This window comes from Galeopterus variegatus, unplaced genomic scaffold (assembly GCF_000696425.1).
Source record: "Galeopterus variegatus unplaced genomic scaffold, G_variegatus-3.0.2 Scaffold1664, whole genome shotgun sequence".
NCBI classification, from domain to species: Eukaryota; Metazoa; Chordata; class Mammalia; order Dermoptera; family Cynocephalidae; genus Galeopterus; species Galeopterus variegatus.
Genome location: NW_007727775.1, coordinates 222,727 through 240,976, shown reverse-complemented (window position 1 = coordinate 240,976; position 18,250 = coordinate 222,727). Strand labels below are relative to the sequence as shown.

The following is an 18,250-nucleotide window of genomic DNA, read 5'->3' as shown; positions in this document are numbered from 1 at the left end:
AAAAAAAAAAAAAAAAAAAAAAAAAAAAAAAAAAAAAAAAAAATAATGTGATCTGACCTCAGTCAAAGGAATGAGTAAAGGCAGGTCAGTTCTGTTGGTGCTCCTCTCAGGAGAATCAGAACGTACCTGGAATACTTCATAGAGAAAGGTGGGGCTTGACAGAGCCCAGTTTAAACAAAATAACGATGGAAGGATATTCTAGGCAGCGGGAACAGTGTCAGCACAATGCATAGCCTGGAAGGGACGGATCTGACTGGATTCAGAGGTTCCTGTGCAAGTGAGATGATTCAGAAAGGTGGACTGCAATCATAAGGATTGTGGGGACTCTGCTGAGAACCCACCTGCGCCCCAGAGCTCTGCTTTCTGGGCAGTGTTTCCCACAGATGCTGATCTTACCTAATGCAGACTTTCTTGGTTAGCACATGCTCCACTTTCTAACTTCTGTAATTGGTGTCTCTACTGAGAGAACATTCAGGTGAGCTAACCTGATGTTCTTTGAAATGAAACCCAGACCATTGGTTACCTGTTCGGCCTATGTTGAGATTTTGTTTGATTTTTTCTTTGTTTTCTAGAGATGGTATAATCACTGATCTCGAGCTATCCATGCCTTATAGAGATACTTAATTTTTTGTTAATAGTTACAGCTTTTCTTCAAGGTATGTATCTTATGTCAGTCCTGGCATCTGGTCTCCAGTAAATTCTGGTGCACAGGGTGGCATGGAGGACTGGGGCTGTGTGGACACGTGACCAAGTTCCCATGTAGGAACTAATGTTGCCTCATTGGAGAGGTTCTTGCTACTCAAAGTGTAGTCCTCAGACAGGCCAAACAGGTGCTCTCAGGCTACTCATTAGAAATGTGGAAATTTGGGCCAGCCCGGTGACGCACTCGGTAGAGTGCGGTGCTTGGGAGCGCAGCGGCGCTCCCGCCAAGGGTTCGGATCCCATATAGAGACTGGTCCTCTCACTGGTTGAGCATGGTGTGGGCGCGACACCGAGGGTTGCGATCCCGTTACCGGTCACGAAAAAAGACAAAAAGGAAAAAAAAAAAAGAAATGTGGAAATTTGGGCCCCATCCCAAGCCTCTTGGATTAGAATCTGCATTTTTAACAAATCCCCAGGTCATTGGTATGCACATTAAAGTCTGAGGTGCACTGCTCTGGATGCTGTGAAGGGCCAGGTGTCTGTGCCACAGATATTGAGAATGTTTGAGTCATTCTTGGGGGGACCATGGGTTTCCCAGCTCAGAATCGCACAGGGACTGTGCAAACAAGTATGACAGGGACAGCCCCAGTCCACTCTCTGTCCACAGCTGCTCAGACATGGGCTTGACCATGATGCCAGCCCCATCGACAATGTTTTTTTTTTTTCCTTTTTGTCTTTTTTCGTGTCCGGTAACGGATCGCAACCCTCAGTGTCACACCCATACCGGACCGGGACCGGCAACGGGATTGCAACCCTCGGTGCTGCAGCCGCACCTCGCTCAGCCAGTGAGCGGGAACCGGTCTGTATGTGGGATCCGAACCCTCGGCGGGAGCGCCGCCACGCTCCCAAGCGGCGCACTGTAGCAGTGCGCCACCGGGCTGGCCCCCCATTGACAATGTTTATGGTCAGCAGTTCTCCAGCCTGTTGCTGCAGCACCTCCACTGGCCCCTCTGATTGTTAAAAACACCTTCCTTCATTATATTGAGTCAAAATCCACCGCCTCCAAGCTTGCACTGGGAGTGGCCTGTTGAGGTGCTCTGTAAGTTTGTTGAACAGGTTCTTTGTTCCACTCGAGAGCTCTTCAGAGATTTTCAGACACCTCTTTGGATAGACACCTCTTTGGACAGATTGTGGTGGGGCTGGGGGAGAAAGGGGAACAGAACTTAAGTGTCTGTAGAGAGGGTGGTTGGCTTATTCATCCCTGACTTAAATACCGGACAGTCATTGGTGATGTATTTCATCAACATAGCTTTTTCCTTGCTCTCTGGGTGACACAGGATTGCTGCTCACGAGTCACTTGGCTTCTGAAGAAAGCCTTTCTGCTTGTGGGCTTGCAGTGGTGTCTGTGATGGGAGGACTGGGTCCTGCACTTGGGCAGTGCCTGGATACCCAAGAGCATTTCTGTTTGCCATCGTGCCCATGCTGAGCGTAGGAAAAGGCTATGACAGGAAGTAAGTCCTGGCCCACGAAGGGCTGGCAAGGCATCACGGTGGTGCCAGCGCCTTTGCAGAGACATCTATAGGTCTGAATAAACCCTAGCTCCACTATTTCAGTAGAACCTGAGTGATGACTAGATAGCAGCTGCTTTATACTTCATGGTGCTTCTCCCACCACCCTCACAATGCTTTGAAACTTAATTTGTGTCAGTTTTCATTGAACTTTTGGTTGAATCCAGTTTTATTGAGAATGATTGGGGACTGGCATTTGCTAGTTAATGGAATGCTTTGAGTTAGCAACATATACTGTACAGGGAACCTCTCAGTTGTACAGTCTTTGTGCTCACTGGGGAAGGACCACCTGTGCCTACAGAAAGAGAGTCTGTGAGTCCCGGAAAGAGCCCTCCATAAAACTTGTCCTTTTGTTTTATAGGTCATGGGTCCTACTTTAGCTACAACAGAAGGGGAGTGGTGAGGTAGGGAGGTGTTGAGGAGCACTTTAAAGAGGCAGATATGCTAGTACAGGCACACCACCTGATAGGCCAGGGAGAAGAGCCCAAACCACATATCAGGACCCTGTGGGGCTTGATGTGACATTCTGAGGATTGATGACTTGGGAAACACAGCCATTACACTCTAAAAAGGAAAAAAGATGGGAAAACGGCAAAAAGAGCAAGTGGTTTTGACATTGAAAGAGGGAAACATCAATAATGTGGAAACTTGATGAATGTAGACGACTTCATTCTTAGGATGATGGGTAGATGAAGTGTGGCTGTCTTAGCACACATTTGTTTTCGTTCATTCCCAGGACACTCAGTAGGCAGTGCTGGGAGGGCCTGAGGAGTGGCGGTCACTGCACTAGACTGCTATAGGTCCCTTGGGCCCTGTGTGGCATGCCATATGGCACGCTGTGGGTGAATAATAGAGCTGAGTCTCATACTGATCCCACCTTCCCGACGATGTTCAGGGAAGAAGAGATGAACATGATTTTCTCTGATCCAAGGTCCCAAGCTGCAGTTTGACATGTGTTAGCAGTCAGTAGAATAATCTGTGTCTCTCCCAGCAGACCTTAAGTTCAGGGAGTTCAGAAACTTTGTGTTCCCCACAGTAGCTGGAACCTAGCAGCATGTACTCATTGAACCTGGAGGTGAGTGAGCACACAGGAGCAAATTCTTGAAGGTGAGCAGAGACCAGGAGGCACCGTGGGATTCAGGGAAGAATGAGGGAGACTCACACTGAGCACTGGCAGCTTCTTGAGGTTGCAAAACAGCGTTGATTGTTGCTTACACATAATGACTCCCCTTTCGATCAACTGTCACCCCCACAGTAAATGCCTGAGTTCTGTTACCCTTAAGTGTTTGTGTCATTTCATCTAATAGCATCATTTAGGCTGCAAATTGGTCCACGCTTAAATGTGAGACCTTTTTTATTTGTTTGTAACTTATTTTCCTTGCTTTTAAATTGTTAGGAATGCCAATTTCCAAATGCTTATTTGTCTTCTGATAGGTATATTTTAAAATAAAAATATAATAACGTGTACATTTAGAAAATAAGTGCTTTTAACACAAACTTAAAATACAATGACCAGTTCAGCAGCTTCCAGGGCAGGCCTTTTGTAAATGCTGGGCACTAGTTGCCCCATAAGTAGCTTTGGGCTTAGGAATGGCATTCACCCTAGGATGAGGTGTTTTGGCTAAATGGATGGCATTTGGGGAGGTGTGGATGAAAGGAGAATATGGTAGGAAGAAGTCATTAAAGGACAGCAATTGGATCTTCACCCAGAAATGGATGGCCACATAGATATTTTGTTTCTTTAAGTTCCTCTGGACAATTTATTATGATACCACAAGGCAATAGAAAAAAGCTATCCTATAATTATTACTTTGCTTTTTACATCATAGTTTTTTGTAGAGATTTTTGCATGCTGTTTTCAGAAGTGTTATGGACATATGTTTAAAGTCTTGAGGAGTATCATCTATTAGACAAAATACTTTTAAGGTATTGTACATGACTTATTTTAGCTTCACAGTTGTCATGAAGTGTACCTTGGGAATTGCTTTTCATTTATAATAATGAAGTGCTTGGTGTGTGTAATTGTGTCTAGTGAGCATTAATGAGTTTGATATCTGAATATCCTTATTAGAAAAGTTAATAATATGAATGTGTAATTACCAAGATTTTTTTAAAAATCATTTTGATTTAATTAAGTTGCTCTGATAAAGTATGTCAGTTGTTTACTATAGTTGTACTGATGGTTGAATGTGAGACTATTACTGTTAACACATAGTAGTCTGAATTTGAAAGAAAGGCTTTGTGATAATGTTTTCAAATATCAAAAACCATGGGTTATAGTATCAGTTTTATAAATTGCTGTTTTTAACATGACTCTAAAATTTGCAGATTTCAGAACAAAAGAAATGCTTAAGAATAAAATAGTTTGATGTAAAACTTTTGTCATATGGTAAATGAGGACATTTATATGGACGGACAAATGGACTGACAGGCAGATGGGCAGGCAGGTGGATGGATGGATAGATGGGTTGAACTTTAAATGACCAAGGAGATCCAAGTTTGGGGTCATCTCTCAGTTAACTTAGAAGCCCTTTGGAATGGAATTTCTTACATTGACACAGATTTTTCCTTTAGTTTCCTGGGGTTAGCCAGCTAGTTGGATGGGCCACCTCCTCTACAAGCCACAGTAGGCCTGGGTGGTGGTCACTGATGGTGACTGCATGAGGCCGGGCCAGCTCCTAAATATCAGTGGTGCTGAGGTGACACCTGGATAGATGAAAATCCATGCAGAATCGCTAAGCTTAGTTCCGTCCCTTGATTTCAACCAAATCGGTTCTTAAACAGCTTCATTTAGCCAGCAAGCCCTGCACAGTGTTCTCCTACATAGAGAGCCTATAGGAAACGTTTGTGGTTAATTCTGTCACTGTACAAGTAAGTTTCTAAGAGTTACAGTTTTGTTATTTGGATAATCGCATCATAGATTTATTAATAAAAACTGAACAACTGGGTATCAACTCTGCTCCTTCCGTTCATCCCTCTGTACCTGTGCAGTGGGGCGGCAGAAGGATGGGGCTCCTTCTTCCATCTCAGATGCTTCCAACCTTTCCCTTGTCACATATTCGCCACTCCCTGGAACTGACTTCTTAGGAGTCTCTAATCTTTAATACACATTGATTTGTATTAGGTGATCTCCGTGCGATTATAGGGTCTGTGGCATTCTAAGAGAAAAGCTTCAATTTTCTTCAGCTTTTGTTCCTCGACTGCTGCTGGCAGAGCAGATGAATGGAATAGAGTTCTTTCCTTCAGCTCAGCTTCTTTTTCTGTAGCCTTGTTTTAGCAGCTTTATGATATGCATGTAAAGTCTTTTGATAAACTTTTATTTGCTTCTCAGTAGTTTTTAAATCATTTGTGAGCCTCTCCCTTTTACTTACTTTTTTTTTTTTTGTCTGTTTTTTGTTGTTATAGCCATCCTGGGGTCTCCAGCTAGTGGAATTCAAAACACAATTGGTTCTGTTGGCACAGGGCAACAGAATGCCACTTCTTTAAGTAACCCAAATCCCATAGACCCCAGCTCCATGCAGCGAGCCTACGCTGCTCTTGGACTCCCCTACATGAACCAGCCCCAGACGCAGCTGCAGCCTCAGGTTCCTGGCCAGCAACCAGCACAGCCTCAAACCCACCAGCAGATGAGGACTCTCAACCCCCTGGGTAGGTGGAGGAACTCTTCAGAACTTCCTTTGTCCAGATGCACCAAATGGAATGACAACTCTCACTGGAACCTAAGGCTGTTTTCAGTTATTGTTTTTATTCGAATTCAATTGTTGAAATATAAACCTTCCAGGAAAAAGCTAAAGTATCTGAGGAAAGGAAGATGTTATGTGCTTGTAAAAAGAATAGCATTTGCAAATGATGCAACATTTTTGTTGCTTGCTGTGTCACTCTGGAGAGTTTTCACAAAGGTCATGTCACGTGGCTCAGAAATGCAGAATCTCACAAGTTAGAATTATGGCTGTACCACTTGGCCTTGTCCGGGTGGTGACTATAGCGACTCAGGGTATCAGGATCATCACATGGCGATGCTCAATAGACTGTTATTTGATGGAGAATTTGTCAGTGGTTTGCCAGTTCCTAGTATCTGTGGTTACAGTCTAGTCCACAACTGAAAATGACCAGCCTGGACCTGGTCAGGTGAACAATAGGAGTCTCTCTGCTGTCTGAGGCTTCTAGATGGATCCGTATTTCCTATTGTCACCCCAGCCCATTATTTGCCAGCCTTTTGTCCATTGCTACTCATCTCCACAATTTTTGCCATTTCTGCATATTGTTTCCCTAATGTTTTTCTTTAAATTGACAGTCTCTTTAAATCTAGGCTTAAGCTAAGCAGTGATATCTATGAAGTCAAGACTTGTTGTACTAGTTCTGTTAGTTTCCAAATAGAATAAATATTTTTCTTCTAAAAATGACTCTTTAAAAAATGACCAATTTGGGCCGGCCCGGTGGCGCACTCGGTAGAGTGTGGCACTTGGGAGCGCAGTGGCGCTCCCGCCGAGGGTTTGGATCCCATATAGAGACCGGTCCGCTCACTGGTTGAGCGTGGTGCGGGCGCGACACCGAGGGTTGCGATCCCGTTGCCGGTCGCAGTACGGGCACGACACCACGGGTTGCAATCCCGTTACTGGTCACGAAAAAAGACAAAAAGGAAAAAAAAAATGACCAATTAAAATCATTTCATTTGTGGGCCGGCCCGGTGGCGCACTGCTACAGTGAGCCGCTTGGGAGCGCAGCGGCGCTCCCGCCGATGGTTCGGATCCCACATACAGACCGGTTCCCGCTCACTGGCTGAGCGAGGGGCGGGCGCAGCACCGAGGGTTGCGATCCCGTTGCCGGTCCCGGTCCAGTACGGGCGCAACACTGAGGGTTGCGGTCCGTTGCCGGACACGAAAAACGACAAAAAAAAAAATCATTTCATTTGTTTCTTTTTGGAAAACAACTGCCTTAAGGAATATTGAATTAATACTGGCCAGAAGGCTGGGTTGGAGTCCTAAGACCCAAGTTCTAATCTAACTCTACTCCTATTGGTGGTATAATTTGGGACAAGACTATTAACCTCTTTGAGTCTCAACTTTTTCTTACTTGATATGAAAATTGTAGACAAGTTGACCTTCTATATTAATGAAGCAAAATCAAAGTTTGAGGCTGCAGATGGGTCATTTATCATTTTTTCCAAAGCTATAGATTGCAATACCAGCTAGCCTCCATAAACACACCTATTTTCGTTACAAGGTAGAGTACGAGGAAGTCTACAACTGAATTTGAACAAGTCAGTTACCATTACTGAAAATAGTAACTCCCAGAGTTCCTGCCATACTGTTTATAATTCATAAGAATCACTTGTTTATATGGTGATATGTTTATCTGTTATCAAAACTTGGAAGAATATTTCATAATTTAGGAGGTGCTTGATTCTTCTCTTTCTGTCTTTAAAGGAAATAACCCAATGAACATTCCAGCAGGAGGAATAACAACAGATCAGCAACCACCAAACTTGATTTCAGAATCAGCTCTTCCAACTTCCCTTGGGGCGACAAAGTAAGATCCATATTTCAGTCGACCCCCATCTGAGTGACAGTAGGACATGAAAGGGGCGGAAGTCACAAAACTCTGTGACTCTTTCTAAATGTGTGGCAGAGAAAATAGTTTAAATAGGGCAGTGGGAGGTGAATGCTGTTTTTGTTCTTGTTTTTGGTTTCTTTTTCCTTTTTTTAAATGATAAATGTAGAACAGATAATAGGTTAAACATAGTTTAAGGCTTTTAAGGCTTCTTGTATATACATCCCTTGCCTCTCCTGACTTGTACTGTTTAAAGTCACGTGTGTTTGAAGAAGAAACTTCCTCAGATGAGGCATATTGAGTTACTTCAGTAGATGAATGAAATGTTCTTGTTCCTCCCTTAGCCCACTCATGAATGATGGCTCAAACTCTGGTAACATTGGAACTCTCAGCACTATACCTACAGCGGCACCTCCTTCCAGCACTGGCGTTCGGAAAGGCTGGCACGAACATGTCACTCAGGACCTGCGGAGCCATCTAGTGCATAAACTGTACGTACCCACCCATTATCTATGTGTTGTGGCTGAAGGCAGTGTAACAGTTTTGCAGTCTCATAGTTGCCTATTGGCCCCCAGGTGACGGTACCCTAGGATCTGAAGAGGGTCACATGCTTGTTTTAGGGAGTCCTGGACCGTGTATCCCTGGTGGGCTGTATCTTTGGGCAGCCCACATCATGGAGGCAGAGACCCCCCAGTCAGCCTGACATTTTGTGCCTCTGAGCTCTGGATGCATGTGGGGGCTGGAATTAGCTCAAGAGCCTTGCCTTAATTTTTGGCTCCAGATTAATAGTTGTGGAAACCCCTAAGGATTGGGGAAATTCAGGCCTGGTTAGCGCAGATGGCATGACAGTACACCGTGCAGTAAGTTAACATACAGAAAGTTAACAGTTATCTTTCTTGAGTCAGTTATCTGAAATCGAAGGTGAACTTAATCAACTAGATCCCCTTTGAGTGTTTTTTTCCTTATTTTGATCAAAAATTTTTTTCGTAATAAATAGTTTAAAGATGAGGAGTTTGAAGTCATGTCATTCTTGAAATGGCCCAGCACATATTTATTAACAGCAAAATATTTGTGTGTTTGGCATGTAGATAAGTTGATAGGTCAAGATTGTTTCTAGGGAGTGACTTCATTTGTGTGTTCATGTTCTAGAGGCAAGCGAGACTTGGCATTTCTCCCAACACCATTTTGCCACCATTGGTCAATGATCTTGATTTTATAGTTCTCATTTGACCGCATTGATGGTAGGTTGATGGAGTGTGTTGTCCTTTCAGTGTCCAAGCCATCTTCCCAACACCTGACCCCGCAGCTCTCAAGGATCGCCGCATGGAGAACCTGGTGGCCTATGCGAAGAAAGTGGAAGGGGACATGTATGAGTCTGCAAACAGCAGGGTAGGTTGCCACACAGTGCACTCTGGCCTGGAAAACACTTGCAGTGATAGAACTGTGCCTGTCCGGTTTGTTATCCAAAAATGGGGGAAATCCATTTAGTCAGGGGATGCTTCTCCCCTTGAGGTCTCTGACCAGGGAACCTTCTGAGACAAGACCCGACATTCTGCATAACTCTTGTGGTTAACTGCAAGTGTTACCACTCTTTTGGTAAATGGGATTTATAAAACTGCATTACATCAATGGGGTATACTTTTCACAGTGGGTGTTCTTTATGATGCTTGTATTATATTGCCAGTACCAGGGAATAGCCAAGAAGAGGTTCATTGAATCATGGAATGAAATGGAACAGTTTGATGAGTCCTATAAAGTCACTAGGAATTAAGCAAGAATTTGGGCCTTTGGTTTATCAGACTTGTTGAATATTTACCTTGACAATGCCCTTAATAAAAAAGTTCATTAGTCTATTGGAAGATACATCAGATCATTCATTTTCTTAGTTTTAATTGCTTAATATTGACTGTTACTGCTTTTTAGGATGAATACTATCACTTATTAGCAGAGAAAATCTACAAAATACAGAAAGAACTAGAAGAAAAACGGAGGTCACGTTTACATAAACAAGGCATCTTGGGTAGCCAGCCGGCCTTACCAGCCCCAGGAGCTCAGCCCCCCGGGATTCCACAGGGGCAACCTGTGAGACCTCCAAGTAAGGACTTCATTTCCTTCTACCAGTCCTCAGCCTGTTTGCTTGGATTTTCTTGCGTTTGGAGCTTATTCCTAAGAAATAGAATTATGTTCTCCGAAAGTCTGCACTTGAACAGCGGTTGGTGTGGCAGTGACCAGGAGCCCCTGCCTGGGCTGTGATGGGAAGTTGAGTTGCTCTTGTGGGAAAGCCTTTTATTTTTTTTTCACATTTATGTTTATTAAAAACTGACATAAACAAACAAAACCTATACAAAAAATATCCCATATCACTTTGAAACAGTAGTCTTGAGACATGTTATTGCCTAGGACCCCCTCTTCCTCAGCCATGTCCTCTTCCTCAGCCTCTTCCTGCAACAGCTTCCTTATTCTTAGATTTCACCTTAGGTTCAACACCCATACGTAGTGCATACAGGGGTAAACTGTCTGGTAGGATAAAGTATCGAATGTTATTTCCTCAAACACTCAGTGTTTCCAGCTGTACAGGTTCTCTGTTCTTCGGGGTCATTTTCAGTTTAAGATGTGTATTCATGCTGACATCTACACCTGTGATTGTTCCATGGGCCTGTGTTCCATTCTTCAGTTCAGTGGTTAAAGTCTCATGACTCAATTTTGTCAAAGATCTTATAAGTTTCATCCTAGCGGTGCCATCAGCCTTTCGGTGCACTAGTGCACAGAATCCTATCAGTTGAGGCCGGCTGACTGGGAATGTGATGGCTGGGACTGCCTAGTCCCCAGGTTCCAGACGTAAAGAGCACGCTGACGGAAGGCCCTGTAAGGAGTGCACTGGCATTAGAACACAAGTGCTTTTGGACTTGTTGACTGTTTTTCCCTTTAAGTTTGAAGTCTTCTATAGGAAATCCCTTATTCCTAAATTAAGGATTATTTTAAATAACCAGGTTTTTTTGCCATTATAGATGGGCCCCTGCCCCTGCCAGTGAATCGCATGCAGGTTTCTCAAGGTATTTAACTGTTTGTTGTGAATCATTTTTTAGTTTTAATATTCAACAGCCACAACATTTGTTGTGTTTTTTCCTCTTCCCCTGTGTATTTGTAGCCTTTTCTTACTTTCTACTTCTTTCCATTCCAAGCACCTGCAGGGGGTGATGTGGGGGTGCCGTGGCTGCTACTGGCCGTGGGGTGTAAGCCCGGCTGTCTAGGTGTCAGCCTCAGGGGGCTGTGTACACCGAGATCCAGCACCAGGCTGAGGTAGTTGCAGCTGTTCAAACAGCCTTTGAAGGTTCTCTCAAGTAGAGGTTCTGTGGTTTTTGCTTCGTTGAAGCAATCGTTTTTGTTTGGGAGTTCAAGAACAGGGGACATTTGAAAGCCTTGCAACTCTTGACACCTTGAGACCTGAGCAGTAGGACGTTTTTCCAGACTCTGAAAGAAGGTGGTAACATTATCCAGAAGATTCTAAAGAAAGAGGCCTTGCTGCAGTGTACAGAGCAGTGTGGGAGGGGAGAAGAGGTCATTGAAAAAGCTGCAGTAGTCTCACTGCATGCTGAAAAAGACATGATAGATAAAATGCTATTATGGAGAAAACTTTTCAGAGACTTGTTTTGATGAAGTAGATGTGAGAGGTGAAAGAAATCAAGAAGTTGAAATCAAGAAGAGAAATTGAGGCCAAATGCTGTGTTGGGGATGACGTGGACTTGGTCTAGTAGAAAGGTGGTGCAGGCTTTGAGTATGATGAGACAGCCAGTTAACCACGAAGTACTGGCAGATGGTTTTTAGGTGAGTACTTATTGATGACCTCTCTACCAGCACACCTAGGTCTGTGTAAACATGGACTTCATTAGGTGATGTTTCTTAGTACCTCTTTTTCTCTTGCTTAGTTGAGAAAATTTCTCAAGGAGAGAGGAAGCTTTTATGTTATAGGCCCCTCGAAAAGTCCTGCTGGCCTGAGTTGGCACTTGGTTATTTGAGGGTGGCATTTCTTGATAGTCATTCGAGGCAGTGCTGAGGGGGGCAGATGTTCTCTCTGAGACCCTCTCATGGCTGCAGCAGTGTTAAGGCAGTACTCCAGAAGTTCTTTTGAGGATTCTGTTGGATCCCAGTGTTGGTCCTAAGACTAACTTGAACCGGCATTTATTTAGAGCTCAGAGTTGACAGAATATTGTTGGAAATCAGAAAGAGCTAGACACTGTGGTCTGCAGACACTAAGCAGTTAGTGAAGTCTCTTTCAGTGGGTGGTGTCCCTGCAAACTACAGGTGGCTGAGGCTGAGAACTCCTGACCCTTGGGTACTTACAGACACTTAAAGTGCTTGCAAAATTACAAGTGTTTGAGTCTTAGCAATTTATTGTTAGATTCTAACAATAAATGTGAACCCACCCAAGGAGCTGGGATGATGGGAGCAGAGGCAGCTGCTCCAGAGGCCTTGAGCAGGGCACCCTCAGAGATCTCTTCCATAGATTGGTGGTGGGGTGGGGCCTGGCAGGTCAGGCCTTGTCCCTTCGCGGCACCCTCACCTCCTTGTTGTTTTGGCGCTTTGTGCAGTGAGCTGCCTGCCAGTCAGCTCTGCCTCGGCTTCACTTGCTCACCCATTGTGTTTCACCCGACCTTCTGCCCTCATGTCCTCGTCCTGCCCTAGCACCAGCCCCCCACCCTCTCACCAGCACCACGCTGATGCCATCTTCCCTGGACATGGAAACATCTGTCATTTCCTCATCTTCTCTGATTAATTGGTGATTTCCTTTTAGTTGTCTATGTCACGTATGTGTTCCATCTTATTTTACTGAGAGTTTATTTGGCAAGTTGTAATTCTGTTTTCCTCCAGGCACTTTTCCTAATGAACCATTGCGGGTCCATTTACAGGGATGAATTCATTTAACCCAATGTCCTTGGGGAATGTCCAGTTGCCACAAGCACCCATGGGACCACGCACGGCCTCCCCCATGAACCACTCTGTCCAGATGAACAGCATGGGCTCAGTGCCGGGGGTAAGTGCTTCTCCTTTCCTCCCTATGCTGCAGAAAGCCCTCGCTGCCTAGGCAGTGAAATTCTCTGTCATCTGAGAATCCTGTGGTACATGATCCCTTGAATTTGGGTTATGCTTTATTTCCTTCAAGTCTTTTGTTTTATTTTGTGGCTGCTAGCCAGTACAGGGATCTGAACCCTTGACCTTTAACCAGCTGAGCTAACCAGCCAGCCCCTTCGTGTCTTTTAAATCTTCATTACTACAGTGTGAATTACTTGACCCTTATTTATTTTTATTGGAATAACAAATTCATAAGTATGTGTGACTTTGTAGAAGATAGGAGTTTGAGGATGGAGTAGGCAGCTACAGATGTGTGGCTGAGAGAGTATGATCACATCTGTGGACTCAAGAACCTGCTCTCCTAAGGCTGCTTTTAAACACTTTAAGAAAAGGAATGTTTTGAACTTTACACCATGCTAGTGATTTCTGTTCACAGGATACCTTGAAGTTGGCCTAAGAAGGCATGTTAAGTGCCCAGGAGCCAGGAACTCTTAGCGAGTGGTGGTCTCTTCCCGTGAGGAAGGGGGGCATTTGGCCATGTGCTTCCTGTCCTCTGGGGTTGTAAGGCCTCTGGTCTTCTGACTGAACTTTTCACCTTGAAGGTTATGGCCCTTCAACTCTGAACTACAGCTCCGTGGTGCTTGTTGTCTTGTAGATGGCCATTTCTCCTTCCCGGATGCCTCAGCCTCCCAGCATGATGGGCGCACACGCCAACAACCTGATGGCCCAGGCACCCGCTCAGAGCCAGTTTCTGCCGCAGAACCAGTTCCCGTCATCCAGTGGGGCGCTGAGTGTGAACAGCGTGGGCATGGGGCAGCCGGCAGCCCAGACTGGCGTATCGCAGGTATCCTTTGCCACCTTCTCACAACATGAGCCTGTCTCAGTTCCTGGAAATCAGAACTGTAGGGTACACATTTTATTTTTCATGTGTCAACATCTCTCTATTTTCCCTCACTTTGTCCTGTAATCTTTAACATGGAAAAGTGGCATGGATTGTGAGTCTTCAGTTTGTGTGCTTTTGTGTCTTAATCTTTGGGTATTTAGTTGTTTTCTTGTTTGTTTATGTATTTTAAATTCTAAGTTTGACATGTGATTCCAAGAGACATTGGGATTTAAAGAAGGGAGTGAGCAAGGTCTTGTGAGTTCACTCCTGCTGGTTTGGTTTGTAGCCTGTCTCTCTCAACTGCCCCAGGGAAGTCAGGCTCACTGAGTCATTTGAGTATTTCTCTTCTTGTTAGATGTGTTTTTAATTATTCAATCTAAAGCTGAAGAAAACTATTTTCCATTTTTTTACTGCTTTTTTTCTCTTCTGTTAATTGTAGTGCATTAGATTGCTACTGTGTCCCAAATGGAAATGCATTTAAAACAGGCCAGATCTTCCCAAAAAGATAAAATTTGTGTTTTAATTTTTTAACATGAAGTAATGCTGAGTAAATCATTAAATGCTAGATTTACTCAGTAAATAATTATTAATTCTTATTTTTCCACAGCATCTTACTGCTCTAAATGAGTCTACAAGCTTTGGTTTTTTTTGTGTGTGTGTGTGTGTGTGTCTTTTTCATGACCGGTAAGGGGATCGCAACCCTTGGTGTGGGCGAGGGTGTTGACCACACCTCGCTCAACCAGTGAGCGCACTGGCCATTCCTATATAGGATCCGAACCCGCGGCAGGAGCGTAGCTGCGCTCCCAGCGCTGCACTCTCCCGAGTGCGCCACGGGCTCGGCCCTTACAAGCTTTTTTTTAAAGGGCTAGATAGTAAATATTTTCAGCTTTATGGGGCATGTAGTTTTGGTTTTATTATTCAACTCTGCTGTTTTAGACACAAGTAGCCGTAGATACTACATAAATGGATCGGTGTGGGTGTGTTCCAACAGGACTCTATTACAGGGACAAGCAGCCAGCTGCATTGGCTCAGCGGCCATAGTGTGCCAACCCCTGCTCCGCAATAGTGATTTGGAATCGCAAATAATTCCGAAGTAGCTCCCCAGTTGAGAACCACTGCATTGAAACATTTCAGTGTTTCAGTAGCTTGTTTTTTATTTTTATTTTATTTTATTTTATTTTATTTTATTTTATTTTTTTTTGTCTTTTGTCTTTTTTCCGTGTCCGGCAACGGATCGCAACCCTCAGTGTTGCCCCCGTACCGGACCGGCAACGGGATTGCAAGCCTCGGTGTTGCTCCCGCGCCTCGCTCAGCCAGTGAGCGGGAGCCGGTCTGTATGTGGGATCCGAACCCTCGGACGGGAGCGCCGCTGCGCTTCCCAAGCGGCGCACTATCCAGTGCGCCACCGGACCGGCCCCAGTAGCTTGTTTTTTAAAAAAAGAGAAATACCTTTTTCTTTGGTCAGAGCTATGGGTGGATGTTATGGAGCATGAAGCTGATAAGCTTTGTGAATGTGTATGTGTGTGTTTAAGCTACAAGTTTTGACAGTTATTTTAGTCATCTAAATCAAAGTATGAGAGACATTTGTGTTTTTAACTTAATTGTAAAGTGCACATTGTTTAATTGTATAGCTCAATGTATTTTTACAAATGGAATATTCCCATGAAAACAGCAGACTACTTCAAGAAACCACAATTAGATTTTCATACATTTAATTCTTCAAATCATTGTCTCATTTTCAAGTGGGAGAAATAATTGTAACATACTTTGTCTGTTTCCGTTAGGGACAGGTCCCTGGTGCTGCTCTTCCTAACCCTCTGAACATGCTTGGGCCCCAGGCCAGCCAGCTGCCTTGCCCACCGGTGACACAGTCACCATTGCACCCGACACCACCTCCCGCTTCCACAGCTGCTGGCATGCCATCTCTCCAGCACCCAACACCACCTGGGATGACTCCTCCCCAGCCAGCAGCTCCCACTCAGCCATCGACTCCTGTGTCGTCTTCCGGGCAGACCCCTACACCGACTCCTGGCTCAGTGCCCAGTGCTACCCAAACCCAGAGTACCCCTACAGTCCAGGCAGCAGCCCAGGCCCAGGTGACCCCGCAACCTCAAACCCCAGTCCAGCCCCCATCTGTGGCCACTCCTCAGTCATCGCAGCAGCAACCGACGCCCGTGCACGCCCAGCCTCCTGGCACGCCGGTGAGCCTCTCAGCCTGTCATCTTCAGGCCAAGACTCATAGAAAATAACTTCCCTGTAAAAATTTTCTGTCATGAAGTTGCTGCAGCATCTTGGTGCAACCCCATAAAGTGTCTGTACCCTAATGAAACCATAATGAGCTGTGTTTTGTTTCTGGCATTGGCTCCAAAGGCTGTTTTTGACAGGATGTGACTTAGGATTATCTCCTCTAATTGCAGAAGTTTTCAGAGATGTAAAGAAATCATGTGGGTCGTGTAGAATTTTTAAACTGTCTATATGTGGGACCAATGTGTGCCCCGTGATCTGTCCTAGATTGATGTCTTCTGAGTTTTAATCGTTTTTCTGCTACTGTTTTGTGAATTTGGTAAACGTGTCACATTCCTATTGTATGTCCTTTGACCTGGCCCATCAGCCTTGTTTTCGGACTAGAGAAGCCTTTTCTTTTTTGTGACAAAATGGCAGATCTAGGTTAGTACCTCTTGTGACTGGACCTGCCCATTCATCCGTGGAGGTGGAGGTGTAGTGGTGGTGGTGAGATCACAGCCACAGCTGTGGCCCAGACCTGCTATAGGTCCCAGGAGGGTGCTCTTCTGGGCTGGCTGTCTTCACTAACCCATGCCTGGGACTGCACCTGCGCCCACCCCCACCACATCTCTCCCAAGTTTTCACTGAAATCTTTGTATCTGTTTTCTTATCAGCCTAACTTAGACCCCACACCTTCCTGAATACACTAACTTCATTCTTAAGTACTGAGGGTATTTGTTTATTAAATGTCAGAATTAATCCCAGCAACAACACTGAATTGACATTATTTATATTTCTCCATAGGGAGATGTGCTTATTTGTCTTTACTCTATATTTTTGTCTCTAATTAAAATCTGTCTGTAATTTTATGTAATCTTTTGTGTGTTTACTTAAAAAGTTTGAACATTTAGAATTCTTTCAGTGGTTCCTTCTCTTAATGTCTGTTTACTCTGTCACCACCACTGTTCTTGCAGGTAACACAGGCTGGTTGTACATTCTCTTTCCATATGGGCACTTGATTCCCCTCCCTTCATATAAACTTAGATGTTTATAATTCAGCCTTTTACCATAAACATTAACAATCATACTGATGGGAATTAATTTTATAACAGGAAGTTCTATGACTTCAAGAAAATAATTTTATATCAATATTTAGAAAGCTTTCTGTTCCTTCTTTATTGGTGAAAAGTGGGTTATGTTTCTGACTGATGGTGACTTCCTCTAGAACTCGTTTCTATTTTAACTTCTGTTCTTCAGTTCTATCAACTAGGGGTGCTTGTTAGGTTAGTATTGAAAAATGTTATTGAGACACTGTAAAGTAGATGAGAAACAGCATCAAAGATCATTTGTATTGTCCTTTTCACAGAGGTATATGATTGTGATTTCTTCACAGCTTTCCCAGGCAGCAGCCAGCATTGACAACAGGGTCCCCACCCCTTCCTCAGTGGCCAGCGCTGAAACCAATTCCCAGCAGCCAGGACCTGATGTACCTGTGCTGGAAATGAAGGCAGAGGTCCAGACTGAAGATACCGAGCCTGATCCTGGAGAATCCAAGGGGGAGCCTCGGTCTGAGGTGGGTTCCATTCTGTAGAAGTAAATTGATGGCTGCGTATAGGAGCTTCAACCAAGTCTCAGGGGAGGTGTCAGGGGGTCTGCCATGGACATCCCTAGATTTTGTTTTAATATTCTGTTTGAATGGGAGTTCAAATTGTGGTATGTAGGAAATAGATTAAAAACAGCCTGGTTATTCCTTTTTAAATGTGAGGTGTGAGTTTCTTGTATTTTGCCAGAAATGAAGAGCACTGGCTCATATTATAAATGTTTGAATCATCCAACAATCTTTTCATTAACATTCCTCATTCATTTCTAGTTCTGCAGAGGTAGACTGCAGAAAGGGTGGTGGATTCATATACTAACCTATGGCAAAAGCTGAACACTGGCAGACTGTGACCTGAATCCAGCCTGTAAATGTGTTTTATTTGACCCACATAATATTTTAAAAAATAGGAAATTACAAATGTAACTCCAGATTTTTGGCTTTTCTTGAAACATGAGCCACTCTGGCAGCATTGTGCTTGTTCCCCTGTGTGGCAGCTGTCTGGTTGCGAGCAGCACCTGTGGCCTGTGAGTGCAGCACGGGCCCTCCTATGAGCCACAGTCTCCACTACACCATACCTCTGTTTCGGAGCAAGGGCTTTCGATCCCTGCCACTGTTTTCAAAGAGATTCTTATTCTAACCTAGAAATATCTATACGTAAAAGTACTGAGCATGTGCCGTTTCTTCTAAAGCACTTTTATGTTAAAGAATGTTTGA

At 44.3% G+C, this 18,250-nt stretch overlaps 2 protein-coding genes across 5 annotated transcripts in view; one reads left to right on the top strand and one right to left on the bottom strand.

Moving 5' to 3' along the window:
- The window catches only part of CREBBP (CREB binding protein), a 130,551-nt gene that overhangs the window by 76,782 nt on the left and 35,519 nt on the right, over positions 1 to 18,250 (top strand). For all 4 annotated transcript variants that reach the window (XM_008578330.1, XM_008578329.1, XM_008578331.1 and 1 more), the window contains 10 exons: positions 5,616 to 5,858; positions 7,637 to 7,739; positions 8,105 to 8,251; positions 9,032 to 9,149; positions 9,684 to 9,855; positions 10,769 to 10,813; positions 12,668 to 12,792; positions 13,486 to 13,674; positions 15,498 to 15,914; positions 17,330 to 17,509. In XM_008578330.1, coding sequence (XP_008576552.1) covers positions 5,616 to 5,858; positions 7,637 to 7,739; positions 8,105 to 8,251; positions 9,032 to 9,149; positions 9,684 to 9,855; positions 10,769 to 10,813; positions 12,668 to 12,792; positions 13,486 to 13,674; positions 15,498 to 15,914; positions 17,330 to 17,509 — 1,739 coding nt within the window. The remainder of the gene's footprint in view (positions 1 to 5,615; positions 5,859 to 7,636; positions 7,740 to 8,104; positions 8,252 to 9,031; positions 9,150 to 9,683; positions 9,856 to 10,768; positions 10,814 to 12,667; positions 12,793 to 13,485; positions 13,675 to 15,497; positions 15,915 to 17,329; positions 17,510 to 18,250) is intronic.
- On the bottom strand, positions 10,150 to 10,488 carry LOC103595028 (small nuclear ribonucleoprotein Sm D1-like). Its single transcript, XM_008578328.1, is given in 2 exon segments — positions 10,150 to 10,277; positions 10,398 to 10,488. Coding segments are annotated over 2 exon segments (219 nt in total).